This window comes from Haplochromis burtoni, unplaced genomic scaffold (assembly GCF_018398535.1).
Source record: "Haplochromis burtoni strain Fernald_Lab_line unplaced genomic scaffold, NCSU_Asbu1 Contig_216, whole genome shotgun sequence".
Taxonomy (NCBI): Eukaryota; Metazoa; Chordata; class Actinopteri; order Cichliformes; family Cichlidae; genus Haplochromis; species Haplochromis burtoni.
In genome coordinates this window covers 946,997-965,121 of record NW_024582577.1, presented here as the reverse complement: position 1 = coordinate 965,121, position 18,125 = coordinate 946,997, and the positions used below count along the sequence as shown (strand labels likewise).

General features: G+C 39.6%; 1 protein-coding gene and 1 pseudogene across 1 annotated transcript; both read left to right on the top strand.

The window, feature by feature from the left end:
• Positions 1–3,348: 3,348 nt before the first annotated feature.
• LOC121815442 lies at positions 3,349–7,369 on the top strand (annotated as a pseudogene).
• Positions 7,370–13,635: 6,266 nt separating this feature from the next.
• Positions 13,636–17,712, top strand: LOC102293704 (extracellular calcium-sensing receptor-like). Its single transcript, XM_042226534.1, is given in 9 exon segments — positions 13,636–13,783; positions 14,058–14,352; positions 14,521–14,607; positions 14,888–15,157; positions 15,374–15,580; positions 15,656–15,931; positions 16,269–16,496; positions 16,592–16,715; positions 16,802–17,712. Coding segments are annotated over 9 exon segments (2,508 nt in total). The 5' UTR covers positions 13,636–13,673.
• The last annotated feature ends 413 nt before the right edge of the window (positions 17,713–18,125 follow it).

Here is an 18,125-nt window from a genome sequence, read left to right as displayed (position 1 = left end):
CTAGAAATATATGTTAAAAAAAACAAAAACGATTTTCAATTTTTTTGTAGTTTATTGCACTTTTTTGCAATTTATGTAATTACTATGCACTTAATGAATACATATTATTAAAATTGGGCTATAATGGTTGTATTGATGTATAGCAACTTGAAATGCTCCCAAAAATGGCGCTACAGCATGTAAAAATATAATATAAGCTCTGGCGACTTGGTTCTATGATAGGTCTTAAAGGGTTAAGAAATAGCACTAATATATACAAATCAATCAAATATGAATATCAAGAATTTACAGAGGTGCTTATAAATAAATATCAAGAATACTGAAATGAATGTTACAGAGTAGAAAAGAGCATGCACAAAAAGGGTGTAACTATTGCAGTGTTTACAGTGTATTAGATGGAGGAGTTGTACAGGGAGATGGCCATGGGCAGGAATGACTTCCTGTGTCGTTCAGTAGCTATGGTCATAGTACTTATGGTGGCTCCATAAATGCTAAAGAGGTAAGTATTATTTCTCAGTTGCAGTGAATTAAAAGAAGAAATAAACAGTAGAAAGAAAAAGAGAGATAACAATTTAACATAAACCAGTGACACACTCGTGGGCCTGACAACCCTGGCAGGGCTCCTTGGATGAGGGTGTCAGGATAATGGACCGAAACACCCAATGAATCCAAGGTCCACACTGACTAGTGTCCCAATTTTAATATGATAATTTAGATCAGATCTTTAATCCCTAAACCCAACCAAGGAAAAATGGCAGATTAGCTTGGTAAAAGACGAACAGTTGAGGCACACAACGATGTGTGCTGCTGGACAAGTTTCTGGGTTGCTTTTCCTCATAACAGCCATCCCTCAAGATTCTCCCCATTTAAAGCAAAGCTTATGGAACTGTAGATCTAGACTTATGAATTCATAGAGAGGTCTATTAATACATGTGATGAGAAAAGGTGACTGAAAGAAGACTCAATGCATCATGGAAATCCCCCGCAGCTCTACATCTATTGCAGCATAACTAAGGGAGGATTCAGGGTCACCTGAGTCCAGCCTAACTATATTGTTTTAAAAAAAGGAAGTTTTAAGCCTAATCTTAAAAGTAGAGATAGTGTCTGTCTCCCGAATCCAAACTGGAAGCTGGTTCCACAGAAGAGGGGCCTGAAAACTGAAGGCTCTCCCTCCCATTCTATTTTAAATACTCTAGGAACAACAAGTAGCCTCCAGGCGAGAGCAAGTGCCCTAATGGAGTGATATGGTACTATCAAGGTCATTAAGATAAAATACGGGCCTGATATATTTAAGACCTTGTATGTGTATCCTGAGTCTCCTGACGGTTTGCCAGAATCTCTTTGAGGCAGTCCAAAAGTTTTTTTCCATAGCCTCTCCGAACTACTCCCACACCCAGCCAGACCACATGGACTAAGGCCCGACCACCAGACGCTCACCCTAGGGCACCCTCCTCGGGCTGCACCCGGTAACCCTATCTCGAGTAGGGTGAACAGTCCCCTCGATGGTCTTCTCATAGTCGTCTTCTGAATCACTCTTTGTCTGGTCCCTCACCCAGGAGCAATTTGCCATGGCAGACACTACCAGGGGGCAAAAAGCCCCCAGACAACAATCTTGCTAGAACTAATCCAACACAAGTCCAGTTGAAGCACATAGTAAGCTGAGCAACAGCAGATGCTTTGTAAATATAATCAGGGAGTATTCTGAAAAAATTTGGATGCTCAAGCCTGACACTCAGACAAAAACAGCTGGATAGAGTGTGGATTTCTTCTTGATTATATTTTGATTAGATCCCTTATTTGATTAAAGAAGGAATAACTATCACCAAAAGCACATGCATTAAACTCTGTGACAGGACTATCTTACATTACCACAAAGGCTGGATTTTAGGCCTTTTTCTTCACATTTGAATGGAGCTGAGCTGAGGGATCATGACACTGTGAAGGACACTGCAGGGTTTATCTCTTAGTTGAACCTCTGATTCAGGAGGAACAATGAGGTTTTCATCCAGGCTGTGAAACTGGACAAGCTCTTTATCCTCTCAAGGATGTTTGAGAAAGTGGGCAAGTGTGGACATAATATCTTGGTCTGTCCAGGCTCGTGGATGTTCTCCACTATGATGGCCTATGACAAATTACTACCCCAATTGAAGGGAATTTAAATATCTTAGGGTCTTGTTCACGAGTTTGGGGAAAGTGGAGCATGAGATTCACTCATGGATTTGGGAAATGTGCAATGATAAAGGCACTGTACAGTCTGAGCTAAGATTTTAATTTACAGGTCAATTCAGATTACAACTTAGATTTAGATTACAACTATTCAACTGTGGCCACGAACTCTGGTAGTGATCAAATAAGTAATTTGTTGTCCCCTCAACAGTTTTGTTCACAAGTTTGGGGAAAGTGGAGACTGAGATTTATTCACAGATTTGGGGAAAATGAACAGACACTGTACCAGTCTGTTGCGGTAAAGAGAGAGCTGAGCAAGTTTTTGATTTACAGGTCATTTTCCATTACATCCCTTACCTATGGCCATGAACTCTGGGTAGTGATCAAATAAGGGTTGTGGATATAAGCTGTGGAAACGAGTTTCCTTCAAAGGGATTAGAGATAGGGTAAATAGCTTGGTCATCGGGACTCAGGTGGTGGGCTTTCACTTCGAATACAGAAGATCTGCTTGTCCCGTGTTTTGCATTCATGCATTAGCCCTGAAAAATTTCACTGTCTAGTTTCTCATTTGGGCCGTCCCCTTGGGCTGTTCTTCAATTATACTCAGGACAATCTTCCCCATCCACTAAGTTTTCTAGTTTCCTTTTGTCCTATGCAGCTTTATGTCCCGTCCCGCCCATGCGGATTTGTTTTTGTTATGTGTTTTATCGTCCCCTCAAAAATTTTGTTTTCTCTTTCAACTCAAATATGGTCTGAATTTTTTTATATGATGTTGTTGAGACATTTCACATGAACTTTGATGTACATGAATTATGATTGTTATTTTTGCTATTTTCTTTTGATGTCACTTGATATGCACACGAAACACACTGCTATGACACTACTTGACAATTCTTCAGTGAGTTATTACTGATGACTAATTTACTCACAGTGTTCCCTGAGTTTGCCTGGATACAAAGCAATCTCAAATGAAAAGTATACTCCTCCTTCTTCCCTGATGGGTGGTGTGCAAGATTAAACAACACAGCCTGTCAATAAAAGGGATGGCAAACAATAAAACCTAATGACTGATCTCAACAATTCAGAAAGCTGTCATGTGCTTATCTTTGCAAAACAATTTAGTCGTGGTTGTTTTGCTGTATTCCTGTGTTTCTTCTCCTCTACCCACTCCTCAGTTTTCTTTGTCCTGTCAGCTGCAGGGACAGTTTCATCTAAATGAGATGCACAAAACTGGAGATGTGGTTCTGGGTGGACTGTTTCAAGTCCATTTCTTTTCAAGTGTTCCTGATCTGTCTTTTACCTCGCAGCCACAACAGCCTACATGCCATGGGTAACTATGACAGGGAAACAGAATGAAAAAAACAGAAAAAGAAAACCACCAAACCTAATCCCAGTATGAATATGTATTTTATATCTGAAATAACTAACAAAACATCTTCTCTTTTAAAATTTATTTTCATTAATATATGTCTTTAATTGTTATTCACTTTCCTTGATTGTTTATATATTCCTTTTGCATCATTTTCACTGTGCTCATTTACCTATATTTTAAAAATCTTGTATGTTTATTATATAATAACTTTTCTTGTCTTAGTATGTATGTTCTAGGATTTAAGTCGCACAACCATGGCGTTTGCTATTGATGAGATCAACAGAAACTCAAACCTGCTACCAAATGTGACTCTGGGATACACTCTGTATGATAACTGCCTTGAACTTGGAATTGGATTCCGGGAGCATTGTCATTAGCCAGTGGTCAAGAGGATCAAATTGTAGTAGATGATACATGTGTTGGAAATCCTCCAGTCATAGGGGTTGTGGGTGATCCGATCCTCTACAAATTCTATTGCAATCTCCAACGTCTTAGGCTTGTACAGAGTACCTATGGTAAGTTTTCTGCTTGACCATGTAACAGTTTTCTTGGATTGCGTTGATTTCATTGAAAATGTAAAACCATTTTATGAAATAAAAAATAATGCAGTCATGATGACAAAATTAAGATATCTCTACATGGATAGCTCCCGAATATACAGTCTGTGTCTTTCACAGGTGAGTTATTATGCCACATGTTCCTGCCTGAGTGACCGTCAAAAGTATCCATCCTTCTTTAGAACGATCCCAAGTGATGCTTTCCAGGTGAAAATTTGTCATCAAAATTAAAATGGAAAACAAAAGTCTGTTTCAATATCTGTGTAAAAGAAGAACACAGACAGATATGAAAATATTAGAAATAATAAGAATAATTGGTTTTGAGAATTATGCTCTATTTCTTTTCTCTATTGTCACAGAGAATAAAGCTAAATTACAATTGTATTTAAATGCTGTTCTGTGGACACTGACAGACAGATTATGCACAGAAATTTTGTTTTGTTTCTTCTTTTCAATGCACTTACACTTTAATCTATATTCACTTAGGTACGTGCAATGATCCAGATTCTAAAGCATTTTGGCTGGACTTGGGCAGGTCTGCTTGTCAGTGATGATGATTATGGGCTTCATGCAGCCAGATCCTTTCAGTCTGAGCTGAGTGTGTCTGGTGAAGGTTGCCTGGCCTACACTGAGGTTTTACCCTGGGACAAAGACACAGATGAACTCCGGAGGATTGTAGATGTGATGAAAACCTCTACAGCTCGAGTTGTTATTGTCTTTGAAGATCCTAGTCGCATGATGCACCTTATGGATGAGGTTTCGCTTTAAAACACTTTAATAGTTACTAGTTACAGAGGTCTTCATAATTATAGTTCAAAATTGTGTAAAACACATATTACGTATCATTGTGAGTACAGAAATGAATACAGAAAAATAATCATTCAGAATTAATTTTAAAGATCAAAAACTGTTTCAGGAAAGAAGTTGGAGGCTCAGTATTACTTCATAGATTTGGTCTAATTTAATTCACAGGTAGTAAGGCAAAATGTGACAGGCCTACAGTGGATAGCCAGCGAAGCCTGGACAGAATCTGCTGTGCTCCAAACACCTCATTTTATGCCATACCTGGGTGGTACACTGGGTATCACCATTCGCCGAGGAGAATACCAGGGCTCAGGGAATTCCTGTTGCAAATACATCCTGATCTACATCACAACAGTAGCTACGGAATTAGCTTGGTGAGACTTGGACACTTTTACTATGTGTGTGTATATTTTCATAATGTATAATAAACATTTTTCAAAATATTTCAGGTGAATCAGTTTTGGGAATTTACATTTCAGTGCAGATTTGCTCCAGCTCCAGCAGGCTGGCTGGAAGGTGGAGGTGCACTATGCACTGGACAGGAAGATCTAGGAAATGTGGACAATGAGTACTTGGACATTTCCAACCTGCGGCCTGAGTATAATGTGTACAAAGCTGTTTATGCACTGGCATATTCCCTTGATGACATGCTGCGGTGCAAGCCAGGAAGAGGGCCTTTCAGTGGGAACAGCTGTGCCTCTTTGCAGTCACTGGAGCCTTGGCAGGTGTGATATCATTGTACACTCCACCTTTGAACAGCATTGTTTTTGCATGCTTTCAGAATTTCAAGTTTAACTTTGCAAAGAGTCTATTAAATCATGAGTCATTACTTAACAGGATTATTAGTAATGTCTTTATAGACTAGTAAAGTTTATATATGAGGTACCATAGATATAATATTATATTTGATTACTGAACTGAAAAATTGCCACTGTTTGCACTGTAAAGTTACTGGAGCCATGGCAGATGTGATATCATTTTACACTCCATCTATGAATAAATCATTCGTTCTATAATTATTTTTGGAGCAAAAAGTAATTTACTTATTATACATTCCTTTTAAACAGCTTGTTTATTACATGGAAAGAGTGAACTTCACCACTCCATTTGGCGATCAAGTGTCATTTGACGAGAATGGTGATGCATAGCCAATTTATGATGTGTATTAACTGCGTTGTGGCTCCCTGATGGAAGCACTAAAGATTGAGAATAGTGGGTGAGGTTAAAAGGCAGCTTTAAAAGGTGAAGAACTCATACTTGATGAAGGCAAAATCTTCTGGAACTTTGAATCCAAACAGGTTAGATATGTTTTTATTACAAGTACCTTTTATGACATTTACAGTATATAGAATTGTAGCAGGCAATAAATATTTATTTTTTATGTCCAATAGCCACCTCGATCAGTATGCAGTGAGAGTTGTCCTCCTGGTACCCACATGGTGAGAAGGAAGAGAGAGCCTGAATGCTGTTTTGACTGCATCCCTTGTTCTGAGGGAAAATCACTAACAAGAGCAGTAGGTCTTTGTTTTTCTGTATGACATAATTGATTTAATTTCTGTGAAATATAGGATGCATTTCAACATCAACCCCTCTTTGTCAGACTCCTTGGAGTGCACCAGTTGTCCAGAGGATTTTTGGTCAAACCCACAGCGTGACCACTGTGTTCCTAAGAAGACAGAGTTTCTCTCCTATCATGACCCTTTGGGTATTTGTTTGACAACAACCTCTTTACTGGGAACATTTATATGTGCTGTTGTTCTGGGGATCTTTATCTGCCATCAGAACACCTATAGTACGTGCCAGCAATTCAGAACTTAGTTTCCAGCTATTGCTGTCACTTAAGTTGTGTTTCCTGTGTTCACTTTTGTTCATTGGACGACCCAGGATGTGGACATGCCAACTCAGGCATGCAGCATTTGGGATCAGCTTTGTGCTGTGTGTCTCATGCATCCTAGTAAAAACCATGGTTGTTCTGGCTGTGTTCAAAGCCTCCAAGCCAGGAGGGGGAGCCAGTCTGAAGTGGTTTGGTGCAATGCAGCAGAGAGGAACAGTTCTGTTTCTGACATCTATTCAGGCAGCCATCTGCACTACCTGGCTTGTCTCTTCCTCTCCAACTCCACATAAAAACACCCAATACCACAATGACAAGATAGTGTATGAGTGTGCAGTTGGGTCCACTGTTGGTTTTGCAGTGTTATTGGGCTATATTGGTGTGCTGGCTTTCCTCAGTTTTTTAATTGCATTCCTGGTGAGGAATCTCCCTGATAGTTTTAATGAGGCCAAGCTCATCACATTCAGCATGCTGATCTTCTGTGCTGTGTGGGTGGCCTTTGTTCCTGCTTATATCAGCTCACCAGGAAATCTTGCAGATGCAGTGGAGGTGTTTGCCATTCTTGCTTCAAGTTTTGGACTTTTGATAAACACCACGCCCACACAAGGGCAGTATCAGGAGGCCCAGCTAGGGCCGTAACACCCCCTCCCATAAATACAAACCAGTGGTTTGTCACAGAACGTCCTACCCAGCTTTTAAACATATCACCTACCATGCACTATAATAACGGTTAGGCATACCCTGCCGAATCTGCCAAGACCTTTTTGATGGGTTGAAAACACTGCACGGAGTTGGCTCAAGTCCCTCAACATAGTGTCCCAAATGACAGCCAAATGTTTTTTGAGCATATGGAGAACCCATCAGGCAGCTAGAAGGCCTTACAGCAACACTTCTCTGACGCTTCTTCGCTAGGTCATGGCAAAAGGCATGCTGGTTAGCCAGAGGTGCAGGTTGAAATGGTTGTGTCACACACAATCTATCACACTGTAGTTCATCTGGACCCGAGAGACCGTCATCAGGTGGCAGATTACAATTAGTTGATATCTGACAGTGACCAAATGACACCACTGAGCAATTATTCTCCAACTGTTGCCTAGGACTGGCAACTTTGTCGGTTTGTGAACCACAGTTCACTCCTTTGAAAGCAGATCGATTTTGCTTTGAGTTTGCTTTCAAACAGTGAGCAACCAGGTGGCCAGGTTTGTGGCAGAAGAAACTTTGAGCTTTGTTTTGGCTCTTGAAACCACGCCTGTATCGGCTTTGTTAGCTGGCACACTCCTAACTCTCAAGACTGACTGTTTCTGTTTGTAGGCTCCACAATTTGCTATTAAATGGCCAGACTTGAAACAAAAAAAACACTTTCGTTTTACCTTGGAATGGGACACAAGTACTTCACCCTTTGGGTACTGTGTAGCTGGCACATCACTAACCTTCACTAGGTCATCGCGTCGGTCGTGCTTAATGACACTGGTTTTATGGATGAGGGCAAACTCATCAGCGAGTGTTGCAGCATGCTGTAATGAGGAAACCTTCTGTTCACTGAGGTATACTGCAATCTGCTCGGAGATGCAGTTCTTAAATTCCTCCACCAGCATTAATTCCCGTACCGAAGCTAGGTCTGCAGCTTTACAGGCCATACACCACCGATCAAAAAGCACTCTTTTCTCTTGCAAATCTCAGGAGGATTGACCCTGCACCTTTTTCAGCCCCCGAAATCGCTGCCTGTAAGCCTCGGGGACTAGCTCATAGGCTAACAGGATTGCACTTTTCAGTTTGTCGTAGTCCAAGCTGCATTCAGCGGACAACGAGGAACAAACTTCCTGTGCCTTGCCCACCAGCTTGCACTGTAGCAGGATGGCCCACGCATCCCGCGGCCAACGCAAGGCTGTCGCTATCCGCTCAAACGATTCAAAATAAATCTCCACCTCAGTGTCACGAAATGCAGGGACCAGACGACTATTCCGTCCTACATCAAACTGTACGTCTGTCTGTGACAGCGAAGCCACCACAGGAGGGGAGGAGGCCTGCTGGAGTTCCAGCTGTCGCAGCTTGACCTTCGTCTCTGCCTCCACCTTCATCAGCTCAACCTCCCTAGCCCTAGCCAGTTCCGCGTCCAAACGCCTAAGCTCTATCTCCCTTTTCAGCTGGAACTCTCTCTCACGCTGCTCCTTCTCCAGCTGGAGACGAGCCAGACGGACTTTGAGCCTAGCATCCTGCTTAGAACCCTCTGATGACTGGATGGAGAGTGGATCAAAACGGGGCAGCGTCACTAGCCCCCCTCGGGCAACCCCTGGTCCATAGGTGTAGACACTGATGGTTCAGTATCTCAGTCTTTCATTGTTCTGTGCAATATTTTTGGCCCATGTGCAATATTTTTGGTATGTCCAATATTTTTGGTCTCGGTGGAATTACCATCCCCACCCTAAATGATCTTAGCCTCTCCACCCTTATTTATTTATTTATTTATTTATTTATTATATTATATAACAGCCCTTGTATATGGCCCCACAATGTTTCTGTTTCAATGTTTCTACACATACACCATGTATATAGTTTACTCACATAAATGTATACATATATATTGCTTTTCCCCCCCTTGTTGTATATTGTTTTCTTTACTTTCGCACCTTTGTGGTCCAGCTACCCAATTTCACTGCGCAAGAAACTGCACAATGACAATAAATGCTCTAAGTCTAGGTCTAAGAATCAGAATATTTTATTAATCCCTAAGGTAATTATGTCCGATGCAATTGCTCCAAGACAGTAACAGTAACAGTAACAGACTAAACTATTTAAACAATACAATATGTTACAGATTTTACAAATTTAACCCTTTAAAACCAGTCAGAGCGGGCACACTCTGTTTTGCGCAACTATTTTTAAATCCCTGTAGAACTGCAACCACGTGAGCTAGCGCAATAATTTTTTTTGCATATGAAACCAGAGGAGTTGTACTTACATCTTATGTCATCAGCTTGTCCTAGGTCACAGTTTCCTTCCACATATAGCTTTGCAAAAATTGCATAAAAAGCACAGCAACAAAAACATAATATTTCAGAAACATGCTTTGCTAATCTGACCAGCTGTTCATAACACTTCCTACGTTGGAATATACGTCAGCGCGAACTATCGCATGTCCGCCATTACCTGCCCGAAACTGGAAGTGATGTCATTTTTGTGCAAAATTTAGTTTTTTACCTTCAGGGTCTTATAATCCTATACTGGTGTTTTTAAAAGTCATGTTTGACTTTATGCTTTTCTGTATAGTTTCTGGGATGCTTAGAACTCAAGTTGCACTGCTGGAAATGCACATGCTGTTTTTTTGTTTGTTTGTTTGTTTTGCAAATTTGCATTGTAGTATTTATTTTCGTTTTTCCTGCAGTATATAAAAATTGGTGTATCTCAAAAGTAAAACTGAAGAAACTCAAAATAAATTTCCTGTTGTTGTAAACTATTTTGTGCAACTTTTTTGTATTTACAGTTTTGAGGGATAAACCTCTTAAATTTTTCTAACTAGAAATATATGTAAAAAACAAAACAAAAACGATTTTCAATTTTTTTGTAGTTTATTGCACTTTTTTGCAATTTGTGTAGTTATTATGCACTTAATGCATACATATTATTAAAGTTTGGTCTATAATGGTTGTATTGATGTATAGCAACTTGAAATGTTCCCAAAAATGGCACTACAGCATGTAAAAATATAAAGATAAGCTTTGGCAGACTTGGTTCTATGATAGGTCTTAAAGGGTTAAGAAATAGCACTAATATATACAAATCAATCAAATATGAATATCAAGAATTTACAGAGGTGCTTATAAATAAATATCAAGAATACTGAAATGAATGTTACAGAGTAGAAAAGAGCATGCACAAAAAGGGTGTAACTATTGCAGTGTTTACAGTGTATTAGATGGAGGAGTTGTACAGGGAGATGGCCATGGGCAGGAATGACTTCCTGTGTCGTTCAGTAGCTATGGTCATAGTACTTATGGTGGCTCCATAAATGCTAAAGAGGTAAGTATTATTTCTCAGTTGCAGTGAATTAAAAGAAGAAAATAAACAGTAGAAAGAAAAGGAGAGATAACAATTTAACATAAACCAGTGACACACTCTGGGCCTGACCAACCCTGGCAGGGCTCCTTGGATGAGGGTGTAGGGATAATGACCAAAACACCCAATGAATCCAAGGTCCACCACTGACTAAGTGTCCCAATTTTTAATATGATAATTTAGATCAGATCTTTAATCCATAAACCCAACCTAAGAAGAAAAAATGGCAGATTAGCTTTGGTAAAAGACCGACAGTTGAGGCACACAACGATGTGTGCTGCTGACAAAGTTTCTGGGTTGCTTTTCCTCATAACAGCCATCCCTCAAGATTCTCCCCATTTAAAGCAAAGCATTATCAGGAACTGTAGCATCTAGTACTCTTACTGAATCAGTAGAGAGGTCTATTAATACATGCTGATTGAGAAAAGTGACTGAAAAGTAAGTACTCAATGCATCATGGAAACCCCTCAGCAGTCTACACCTATTGCAGCATAACTAAGGGAGGATTCAGGGTCACCTGATCCAGCCTTAACTACTGTATATGATTTTTAAAAAAAGGTAAGTTTTAAGCCTAATCTTAAAAGTAGAGATAGTGTCTATCTCCCAAATCCAAACTGGAAGCTGGTTCCACAGAAGAGGGGCCTGAAAACTGAAGGCTCTGCCTCCCATTCTATTTTTAAATACTCTAGGAACAACAAGTAAGCCTCCAGTGCGAGAGCAAAGTGCCCTAATGGAGTGATTCGGTACTATAGGGTCATTAAGATAAAATGCGGCCTGATAATTTAGGACCTTGTATGTGTATCCTGAGTCTCCTGACGGTTTGCCAGAATCTCTTTGAGGCAGTCCAAAAGTTTTTTTCCATAGCCTCTCCGAACTACTCCCACACCCAGCCAGACCACATGGACTAAGGCCCGACCACCAGACGCTCACCCTAGGGCACCCTCCTCGGGCTGCACCCGGTAACCCTATCTCGAGTAGGGTGAACAGTCCCCTCGATGGTCTTCTCATAGTCGTCTTCTGAATCACTCTTTGTCTGGTCCCTCACCCAGGAGCAATTTGCCATGGCAGACACTACCAGGGGGCAAAAAGCCCCCAGACAACAATCTTGCTAGAACTAATCCAACACAAGTCCAGTTGAAGCACATAGTAAGCTGAGCAACAGCAGATGCTTTGTAAATATAATCAGGGAGTATTCTGAAAAAATTTGGATGCTCAAGCCTGACACTCAGACAAAAACAGCTGGATAGAGTGTGGATTTCTTCTTGATTATATTTTGATTAGATCCCTTATTTGATTAAAGAAGGAATAACTATCACCAAAAGCACATGCATTAAACTCTGTGACAGGACTATCTTACATTACCACAAAGGCTGGATTTTAGGCCTTTTTCTTCACATTTGAATGGAGCTGAGCTGAGGGATCATGACACTGTGAAGGACACTGCAGGGTTTATCTCTTAGTTGAACCTCTGATTCAGGAGGAACAATGAGGTTTTCATCCAGGCTGTGAAACTGGACAAGCTCTTTATCCTCTCAAGGATGTTTGAGAAAGTGGGCAAGTGTGGACATAATATCTTGGTCTGTCCAGGCTCGTGGATGTTCTCCACTATGATGGCCTATGACAAATTACTACCCCAATTGAAGGAATTTAAATATCTTAGGGTCTTGTTCACGAGTTTGGGGAAAGTGGAGCATGAGATTCACTGATGGATTTGGGAAACATGTGCAATGATAAAGGCACTGTACAGTCTGAGCTAAGTTTTTAATTTACAGGTCAATTTAGATTACAACTTAGATTTAGATTACAACTATTCAACTGTGGCCACGAACTCTGGTAGTGATCAAATAAGTAATTTGTTGTCCCCTCAACAGTTTTGTTCACAAGTTTGGGGAAAGTGGAGACTGAGATTTATTCACAGATTTGGGGAAAATGAACAGACACTGTACCAGTCTGTTGCGGTAAAGAGAGAGCTGAGCAAGTTTTTGATTTACAGGTCATTTTCCATTACATCCCTTACCTATGGCCATGAACTCTGGGTAGTGATCAAATAAGGGTTGTGGATATAAGCTGTGGAAACGAGTTTCCTTCAAAGGGATTAGAGATAGGGTAAATAGCTTGGTCATCGGGACTCAGGTGGTGGGCTTTCACTTCGAATACAGAAGATCTGCTTGTCCCGTGTTTTGCATTCATGCATTAGCCCTGAAAAATTTCACTGTCTAGTTTCTCATTTGGGCCGTCCCCTTGGGCTGTTCTTCAATTATACTCAGGACAATCTTCCCCATCCACTAAGTTTTCTAGTTTCCTTTTGTCCTATGCAGCTTTATGTCCCGTCCCGCCCATGCGGATTTGTTTTTGTTATGTGTTTTATCGTCCCCTCAAAAATTTTGTTTTCTCTTTCAACTCAAATATGGTCTGAATTTTTTTATATGATGTTGTTGAGACATTTCACATGAACTTTGATGTACATGAATTATGATATGTTATTTTTGCTATTTGTCTTTTATGTCACTTGATATGCACACGGAAACAACTACTGACTACTGAACAACTACTCTGACAATTCTTCAGTGAGTTATTACTGATGACTAATTTACTCACAGTGTTCCCTGAGTTTGCCTGGATACAAAGCAATCTCAAATGAAAAGTATACTCCTCCTTCTTCCCTAATGGGTGGTGTGCAAGATTAAACAACACAGCCTGTCAATAAAAGGGAATGGCAAACAATAAAACCTAATGACTGATCTCAACAATTCAGAAAGCTGTCATGTGCTTATCTTTGCAAAACAATTTAGTCGTGGTTGTTTTGCTGTATTCCTGTGTTTCTTCTCCTCTACCCACTCCTCAGTTTTCTTTGTCCTGTCAGCTGCAGGGACAGTTTCATCTAAATGAGATGCACAAAACTGGAGATGTGGTTCTGGGTGGACTGTTTCAAGTCCATTTCTTTTCAAGTGTTCCTGATCTGTCTTTTACCTCGCAGCCACAACAGCCTACTTGCCATGGGTAACTATGACAGGGAAACAGAATGAAAAAAACAGAAAAAGAAAACCACCAAACCTAATCCCAGTATGAATATGTATTTTATATCTGAAATAACTAGACAAAACATCTTCTCTTTTAAAATTTATTTTCATTAATATATGTCTTTAATTGTTATTCACTTTCCTTGATTGTTTATATTATTCCTTTTGCATCATTTTCACTGTGCTCATTTTCCTATATTTTAAAAATCTGTATTGTATTATACTTTTTAGTAATTAAACTTTTCTCGTCTTAGTATGTATGTTCTAGGATTTAAGCTCGCACAAACCATGGCATTTGCTATTGATGAGATCAACAGAAACTCAAACCTGCTACCAAATGTGACTCTGGGATATATTCTGTATGATAACTGCTTTGAACTTGGAATTGGATTCCGTGGAGCATTGTCATTAGCCAGTGGTCAAGAGGATCAAATTGTAGTAGATGATACATGTGTTGGAAATCCTCCAGTTGTAGGGGTTGTGGGTGATCCATCCTCTACAATTTCTATTGCCATCTCCAACGTCTTAGGTTTGTACAGAGTACCTATGGTAAGTTTTCTGCTTGACCATGTAACAGTTTTCTTGGATTGCGTTGATTTCATTGAAAATGTAAAACCATTTTATGAAATAAAAAATAATGCAGTCATGATGACAAAATTAAGATATCTCTACATGGATAGCTCCCGAATTTACATATGCAGTCTATATCTTTCACAGGTGAGTTATTATGCCACATGTTCCTGCCTGAGTGACCGTCAAAAGTATCCATCCTTCTTTAGAACGATCCCAAGTGATGCTTTCCAGGTGAATATTTGTCATCAAAATTAAAATGGAAAAACAAAAGTCTGTTTCAATATCTGTGTAAAAGAAGAACACAGACAGATATGAAAATATTAGAAATAATAAGAATAATTGGTTTTGAGAATTATGCTCTATTTCTTTTCTCTATTGTCACAGAGAATAAAGCTAAATTACAATTGTATTTAAATGCTGTTCTGTGGACACTGACAGACAGATTATGCACAGAAATTTTGTTTTGTTTCTTCTTTTCAATGCACTTACACTTTAATCTATATTCACTTAGGTACGTGCAATGATCCAGATTCTAAAACATTTCGGCTGGACTTGGGCAGGTCTGCTTGTCAGTAATAATGATTATGGACTTCATGCAGCCAGATCCTTTCAGTCTGAGCTGAGTGTGTCTGGTGAAGGTTGCCTGGCCTACACTGAGGTTTTACCCTGGGACAAAGACACAGTTGAACTCCGGAGGATTGTAGATGTGATGAAAACCTCTACAGCTCGAGTTGTTATTGTCTTTGAAGATCCTAGTCGCATGATGCACCTTATGGATGAGGTTTCGCTTTAAAACACTTTAATAGTTACTAGTTACAGAGGTCTTCATAATTATAGTTCAAAATTGTGTAAAACACATATTACGTATCATTGTGAGTACAGAAATGAATACAGAAAAATAATCATTCAGAATTAATTTTAAAGATCAAAAACTGTTTCAGGAAAGAAGTTGGAGGCTCAGTATTACTTCATAGATTTGGTCTAATTTAATTCACAGGTAGTAAGGCAAAATGTGACAGGCCTTCAGTGGATAGCCAGCGAAGCCTGGACAGAATCTGCTGTGCTCCAAACACCTCATTTTATGCCATACCTGGGTGGTACACTGGGTATCACCATTCGCCGAGGAGAGATACCAGGGCTCAGGGAATTCCTGTTGCAAATACATCCTGATCTACATCACAACAGTAGCTACGGAATTAGCTTGGTGAGACTTGGACACTTTTACTATGTGTGTGTATATTTTCATAATGTATAATAAACATTTTTCAAAATATTTCAGGTGAATCAGTTTTGGGAATTTACATTTCAGTGCAGATTTGCTCCAGCTCTAGCAGGCTGGCTGGAAGGTGGAGGTGCACTATGCACTGGACAGGAAGATCTAGGAAATGTTGACAATGAGTACTTGGACATTTCCAACCTGCGGCCTGAGTATAATGTGTACAAAGCTGTTTATGCACTGGCATATTCCCTTGATGACATGCTGCGGTGCAAGCCAGGAAGAGGGCCTTTCAGTGGGAACAGCTGTGCCTCTTTGCAGTCACTGGAGCCTTGGCAGGTGTGATATCATTTTACACTCCACCTTTGAACACATTGTTTTTGCATGCTTTCAGAATTTCATTAACTTCAGGTCATTAACTTTTATACAGGATTATTAGTAATGTGCCTTGGTTGATTGAGACTTAGATATAAATGACTTTATATATGTAGGTACCATAGATATAATATTATATTTGATTACTGAACTGAAAAATTGCCACTGTTTGCACTGTAAAGTTACTGGAGCCATGGCAGATGTGATATCATTTTACACTCCATCTATGAATAAATCATTCGTTCTATAATTATTTTTGGAGCAAAAAGTAATTTACTTATTATACATTCCTTTTAAACAGCTTGTTTATTACATGGAAAGAGTGAACTTCACCACTCCATTTGGCGATCAAGTGTCATTTGACGAGAATGGTGATATAGTACCAATTTATGATGTTATTAATGCGTTGTGGCTCCCTGATGGAAGCACTAAAATTCAGAAAGTGGGTGAGGTTAAAAGGTACAGCTTTAAAAGGTGAAGAACTCATACTTGATGAAGCAAAATCTTCTGGAACTTTGAATCCAAACAGGTTAGATATGTTTTTATTTGAAAAGTACCTTTTATGACATTTACAGTATATAGAATTGTAGCAGGCAATAAATCTTTATTTTTTATGTCCAATAGCCACCTCGATCAGTATGCAGTGAGAGTTGTCCTCCTGGTACCCACATGGTGAGAAGGAAGAGAGAGCCTGAATGCTGTTTTGACTGCATCCCCTGTTCTGAGGGAAAGATCACTAACAAGAGCAGTAGGTCTTTGTTTTTCTGTATGACATATTTGATTTAATTTCTGTGAAATATAGTATGCATTTCACCATCAACCCTTCTTTGTCAGACTCCTTGGAGTGCACCAGTTGTCCAGAGGATTTTTGGTCAAACCCACAGCGTGACCACTGTGTTCCTAAGAAGACAGAGTTTCTCTCCTATCATGACCCTTTGGGTATTTGTTTGACAACAACCTCTTTACTGGGAACATTTATATGTGCTGTTGTTCTGGGGATCTTTATCTGCCATCGAAGAACACCTATAGTACGTGCCAGCAATTCAGAACTTAGTTTCCAGCTATTAATGTCACTTAAGTTGTGTTTCCTGTGTTCACTTTTGTTCATCGGACGACCCAGGATGTGGACATGCCAAATGAGGCATGCAGCATTTGGGATCAGCTTTGTGCTGTGTGTCTCATGCATCCTAGTAAAAACCATGGTTGTTCTGGCTGTGTTCAAAGCCTCCAAGCCAGGAGGGGGAGCCAGTCTGAAGTGGTTTGGTGCAATGCAACAGAGAGGAACAGTTCTATTTCTGACATCTATTCAGGCAGCCATCTGCACTACCTGGCTTGTCTCTTCCTCTCCAACTCCACATAAAAACACCCAATACCACAATGACAAGATAGTGTATGAGTGTTCAGTTGGGTCCACTGTTGGTTTTGCAGTGTTATTGGGCTATATTGGCATACTGGCTTTCCTCAGTTTTTTAATTGCATTCCTGGTGAGGAATCTCCCTGATAGTTTTAATGAGGCCAAGTTCATCACATTCAGCATGCTGATCTTCTGTGCTGTGTGGGTGGCCTTTGTTCCTGCTTATATCAGCTCACCAGGAAATCTTGCAGATGCAGTGGAGGTGTTTGCCATTCTTGCCTCAAGTTTTGGTCTTTTGATCACACTGTTTGGACCCAAATGTTACATAATCCTTTTGAGACCAGAGATGAACACAAAGAAAGCTGTTATGGGCCGTGGGATTGTGTCATAAAATGTTTTCATTTATGTTAAAAACATCTTCATTTTCTGTGCAGTAAATCAGAAAATAAAATATATTAATAAAAATAATAAATGTAAATATTAAAACCTCTTGAGAAATCTAAATAATAGTTATTTACTCTTTTTCCTCTTTTCTTTCTTTTAAATAAATCTTTTCAAATATAACTGACTGACTGTGTTACACTTCATTGTCAAAATGTATCTATTATGTAAGTTAAATGTAAATATAATTCTTTTACTAAACTAAGCTTTTTATTTTGTGCTTCAGCCATTTTTGTGGTATATGATGTAAAACACAGTAACACATGAAGCATTGTCCAATACTGATGGGATTTCCGGCTCTTTGAGCCGGCTCTTTCGGCTCCGAACCGGCTCTTCAGGTTGTTTTGTTGCTTTAATTAATTT